The sequence below is a fragment of the Rhincodon typus genome, chromosome 1 (genome assembly GCF_021869965.1).
Source record: "Rhincodon typus isolate 14 chromosome 1, sRhiTyp1.1, whole genome shotgun sequence".
Classification (NCBI taxonomy): Eukaryota; Metazoa; Chordata; class Chondrichthyes; order Orectolobiformes; family Rhincodontidae; genus Rhincodon; species Rhincodon typus.
In genome coordinates, this window is record NC_063332.1 from 52,770,761 (window position 1) to 52,776,805 (window position 6,045).

Here is a 6,045-nt window from a genome sequence, read left to right on the forward strand (position 1 = left end):
CTGGAGGAACACAGAAGGCCAAGCAGCATCAGAGGAGCAGGAAAGCTCCTATGATGCTGCTTGGCCTGCTGTGTTCATCCAGCTCTACACCTTGTTATCTCAGATTTAGCTTGCTACTTGCTTCGAACAACCTTCGTGTTCAAGACCCTGACCATCATTGTATCCCAACCTTATCAGGTCAGGACCACACTCTCCCACAGTCAGGACCTTTAGATAACAATGGGACCTCTCCACAGCTCTTGCACATTCCAGAAAATGCCCTGTTCCCCCAGTAATTTTGTTCATTCGGCTAGTTCACATAAGGAAACCATAAATTTGAATTACTTGTTACAGGCCAGCTCTAAGGACAGTCCTGCTCTCCCGTTTTGTAAATCTATTCCACTGCCCCATCTATGGAGGTGAAGGAGAACTGCATTATCAGAAATTCTGCCTTTCAGATAAGATGCTAAACCAAGGCCTGCCTGACATTTTTTTTCAAAAAAGAGCAGGCAGTAACCCTCACAAACATTTGTTCTTGATCAATGGCATAAAAATAGCACGAATGGAACATTTCTCTCACCGTTGCTTTGACCTGATAACAGACAAAATTCTACAGATGCATTTGTAATGTGCTTTAGTTGTTCTGCTGAAATTGTACTGCTGTTGTAACTCTACTTTTATGTTATTTTCCAGTTTGGATTACCTGCAGGAACTTGGCCCTTCTGCCTTTCCGCACTGGTGTTTCTACTGATTACCAGCAACAACAAAGCTATTTATAAATTGCCACTCAATAAAGTGGCCTCCCCTGAGGCAAACAGAAAAGTTTACAAGCTGCTGCTGAAACATGACCAATATGCATAAAAAGGAACATTGTGTAAAATTTTGGAATGGAAAGTCTTTGTTTTGATCCTGTGGGTAAATGTATGGCTCAATCTTAAAGTGCATGTGGTAAAATGCTCACTTGTAATTCGGCAGTACTTGACATGTTAATTGTGTATCCATGTTTTTAATTTCAAATAGTTTCCAACACTTTCAAGTTAGTTTTTAAGCTTAACTCAAATTTATGTCAAGGGGGCAGGCATACAAATGGTGAAAATCAATTTCAGTATCAATATCAAAGTAATTCACAGTTTCTTCTTTTGAGTAAGCTAGAGAATAGAGACACTTTGAGATCATAAAATCCCTACAGTGTGGAAACAGGCCCTTCGGCCCTGCAAGTCCACACCAGCCCTCCAAAGAGCATTCCACCCAGCCCCATTCCCTTACCCCTGTAACCCACCTAATCTACACATCCCTGAACATTATGGGCAATTTAGCATGGCCAATCCAACTAGCCTGCACATCTTTCGACTGTGGGAGGAAACCAGAGCACCCAGCAGAGACCCACACAGACACAGAGAGAATGTGCAAACTCCACACAGTCACCCGAGGCGAGAATGAAACCCAAGTCCCTGGCGTTGTGAGGCAGTAGTTCTAACCACTGAGCCACTGTGATGTTTCAAGAGTCACTTGAATACAGTAGGGGTTGGCTAGCATCAATGGACGAATGCATAACGTTACTCAGCTATACTTTGCTTGAAATTTACATTTGTCTTCCTATTCATTTATATGATGTGAACAACATTGGCCAGGTTTGCAGTTATTCCCCATCCCTAACAAGGATGATAGGGAACCACCTTCTAGAACCACTGCAGTCCACAGGGGTTAAAGTTTTCCTTGTGCCTTTGGTACAATTGAGTAACCTGCTCAGTTATCTCAAAGATCAATTATTAATTAAGTACAGGTGCCAAACTAATACATATCTAACATAGTGCTATCAGTATTGGTATTGTAGTTTACTACATTAATCTTGTATTAAAAGATTAACTTAGAGAAACAAAAAAAAACTTGTGCATCAACTATTTTTTAACTGATAAAACATTGCTAGTAGACAATTTTCCACAATTGTGCTATTGATAGAGATATATAGCATTTTAAGAAATTGTGAACACGCATCTCAGTTTTCCATGCATTTGAAATGAATATTGTCACCAAAAGAATGAAGCAAGTGCTTTGAGGGCTTTGCAGCAACAATGTTGATTGCTCTACCAACAATAAAGATGGAAGAAGAATTGTCAAAAGTGTTTGCAAAATAAAAGGAGGTGTATAGAATAAATAGATATCACTTTCAACGTGTCACTACAGGAGTATTTCCTGACTACTAACTACTTCATGATACAATTGATATAGTTTTAAATGAATGGATAGCCATGGATCAGTCAGCCTGTTCATCCCTGATAGTGTAACTGACAGTGTGAGTTTAAAAACTCACTTGCTTTTTTTACAAAGGTCTGTAAAGCCATTGAGGTCATCAGATAAATTGCAGAGTACAATTTATAAATTTATCTCAATGCCAACTTCCAAAATATCGGCACAAAGATATGAATAACCATGTCAGCATAATTCAAATAAAGATTAGACCACACTCCGATGCTGTGCTTTGCCTTTCATGTACCTAATTCCCGTACAATCACAACCAATATCACAGCAGGTCTACCGTAAATATCAGCATAGACTTCAATTAGGCCAGCACAGATCCCATAAATATCAAAGCATATACTTTTCACATATCCCAGAAAAAAAACTATAAATGTATCAATACAAATTCCAAGAAATTGCATAATGCATCCATCTTAATCCTGCATATTCCCCATAAAAGTCAAGGCATAAAACTATAAATGTTCCAAGACTCCAGCAATCATCCACAAATATCGAACAGCATTAAAATTTCCATTAATATTCCAGAATGTTGTGTACATATATATCTACACAAACTCCAAAAATTAACACAGCACAGTGTCATAAATAATAAACACATATGTTGTGAGGCATATCACAACATGTTCTCCAGAAGCAACAAAACGCATTTCCAATAATATCCCAGAACATTTCCTACAAATATCATAACACAAATCTTAATAAATATTACATCATAACCACCATAAATCTTACAATATAAATCTCAACTAGCCCAGTACATCTCTGTCAGTATCACAAAGCATTTTCCAAATGTAATCCAGCATAAGCTTCAATATATAAAACAGCATATATCCACCTTAAATATGACAATACAGTCCAGTAAATGTCCTAACATTTGGCCCATATATATCACAAATAACTTGCATGAATATCATTGCACAAATGTTAATATTATACCACATTCTCTCATAAATATTCCAGAAGAAACCTCATAAATATCATAAAAGCCCCAAAAACATCACAGCATAAATTCCAAAGTATTACAGACACAATTACGTCATATTCAACATAAGCTTCAATAAATATCCCATCATATCTCACACAAATGTCACAGCAGCTGCATTAATTATTACATTTTCCTGTAACTATCACAACTTATTTCTGTATCCTAATAATCCATAAATATCCAGCACAGCTGCAGTAAAGATCACAGAATCTTCATCCAAATAATAGCACTTCCTCCTATAAAAACAGCCACGTCTTATAAAAGTAGCACCATAAACTATCACAACACATCTCTTTTTCTTATCCCCGTGGTGTGGTTAACAATTACAAACAGCACTAACACCATCAAATGCATATGGTGAAGTAAATGTATTCTTCACTGTAAAATTCTGATGGTTTTCTGTGAGCAAAATCATGCCTGACAAACTTGTTTGTGCTTTTTAATGATGTAACCAAAAAAATTGATGAGGGCAGAGCGGTAGATGTTGTTTACTTGGACTTTAGTAAAGCCTTTGACAAGGTTCTGCATGGTGGACAAATTAACAAAGTTAGATCACATGGGATTGAGGGTGAGCTTGCCAATTGAATACAAAATTGACTTGATGGTAGGAGACTGAGGATGGTGGTGGAGGGTTGGTTTTGGACTGGAGGCCTGTGACCAGTGCTGTTCCATAAGGGTCAGTACTGGGTGCATTTTTGTTTTTCATTTACATAAATGATTTGGATGAGAATTTAGGAGGCAAGGTTAGTAAGTTTGCAGATGACACCAAAATTGGTGATATAGTGGACAGTGAAGAAGGTTATCTAAGCTTACAAAGAGATCTTGATCAAATGGTCAATGGGCTGAGGAGTGGCAAGTGGAGTTTAATTTGGATAAATGTGACATATTGCATTTTGGTAAAACAAACAAGGACAGGACTTACACAATTAATGGTAGGGCCCTGGGTAGTGTTGTAGAACAGAGAGAGACCTTGGGGTTCAGGTACATAATTCTTTGAAATTTGCATCATAGGTAGACAGGGTTGTTAAGAAGGCATGCTTGCCTTCATTGCTCAGACCTTTGAGTATAGGAGTTGGGACGTCATGTTGAGGTTGTACAGGACGTTGGTGAAGCCTCTTCCAGAGTATTATGTGCAGTTCTGGTCACCCTGTTATAGGTGATGTATTATTGAACTGGAGAGGGTTCAGAAAAGACTTACAAGGATGTTGCCAAGAATGCAGGGTTTGAGATATAAAAACACACTGGAAAGTCTGGGTAAAATCCAAAAGAACTGTGGATGCTGTAAATCAGAAACAAAAACAGAAGTTGCTGGAAAAGCTCAGCAGGTCTGGCAGCATCTATGAAGAGAAATCAGAGTTAACTCTGGGCCTGAGGAAGCGTCACCAGACCAAAACATTAACTCTGATTTCACAGATGCTGCCAGACCTACTCAGCTGTTCCAGCAACTTCTGTTTTTGTTTCTGGAAAGTCTGGTACATTTTTCACTGGAGCATAGGAGGTTGAGGGGTGACCTTATTGAGATTTATAAAATCATGAGGGGCATGAGTAGGGTGAATTTCAAGGGTCTTTTCCCTACGGTAGGGGAGTTCAAAACTAAGGGGCATATTTTTAAGGGTAGAAGAGAGTTTTAAAAAGGACATGAGGGGCAGCTTTTTTACGCAGAGAGTGGTTTGTATGTGGAATGAACTGCCAGTGAAAGTGGTGGATGCAGGTACAGTTACAACATTTAAAAGACATTTAGATAAGTTCATGAATAGGAAAGGTTTAGAGGGATATGGGCCAAGTGGAGGCAGGTGGAACCAGTTTAGTTTGGAAACACGGTTGACGTGGATTGGTTGGATCAAAGGGTCTGTTTCCATGCTGTATGACTCTATGACTGAATTACTATCAACAATGGATATGTGTTATCTTTATATATTAATGGCTGCCAAGTTACAATTTCTACTTACAATTGTAATATGCATTCAATTTTGATTTGATGTTCATTGTTTTGCAATGATAAAGTCTACTATCCTCATTGCAACTCCAAAAGTTTTGTTGACAGTATTTATATTACTTGGTTTATTCCAAATAACAAAAATCAACTTACATTATCTGAAATATAAAGAACTGTGATAAGCTAGGGTTTAGTTTTCCACATTGACTAGAACATCAGATAACATGTATTCAGACTTCTGAGACTTACTTAAGGACAGTAGTACATCATTCTATTAATATTTTTTAGGTGAAAGGAATGTATCAGGAATAAAGTTAATGCATTGTCTATTCAGTTGACTTGGACATTTCATTTAGTGTATTTTAAATACTTCATATATAGTGATTCATCCATTTATGATCTATTAGTTCATTGACTGTAGCTTTAAATTATTAACTCTTTGCAGACTTCTCCACAATAATTATTCTCCCAGAGCTGACTCCTTTCTGAAAAATCCATAACAATTGAACAATGTAAAGATTGATTACTAACTATATGTTGTAATAAGAATGTATTTGCAGGACCTGTTCTATATTCTATGCCAAATATATCTATTGAGGTACAAAATGTGTTACAAACAAAGAACAAAGAAAATTACAGCACAGGAACAGGCCCTTCGGCCCTCCAAGCCTGTGCCGATCCAGATCCTCTATCTAAACCTGTTGCCTACTTTCCAAGGATCTGTATCCCTCTGCTCCCTGCCCATTCATGTATCTGTCTAGATACATTTTAAATGACGCTATCGTGCCCACCTCTACGACCTCTGCTGGCAACGCGTTCCAGGCACCCACCGCCCTCTGCGTAAAGAACCTTCCATGCATATCTCCCTTAAACTTTACCCCTCTCA

The 6,045-nt window shown here is 38.0% G+C and overlaps 1 protein-coding gene across 1 annotated transcript in view; it reads left to right on the forward strand.

Annotated features, from left to right (window-relative positions):
• LOC109915711 (urea transporter 2-like) overlaps positions 1-946 on the forward strand; it is a 45,135-nt gene extending 44,189 nt beyond the window's left edge. The window contains exon 7 of the mRNA XM_048594440.1: positions 673-946. Within this exon, the coding sequence (XP_048450397.1) occupies positions 673-840 (168 nt within the window). The 3' untranslated portion in view covers positions 841-946. The remainder of the gene's footprint in view (positions 1-672) is intronic.
• The last annotated feature ends 5,099 nt before the right edge of the window (positions 947-6,045 follow it).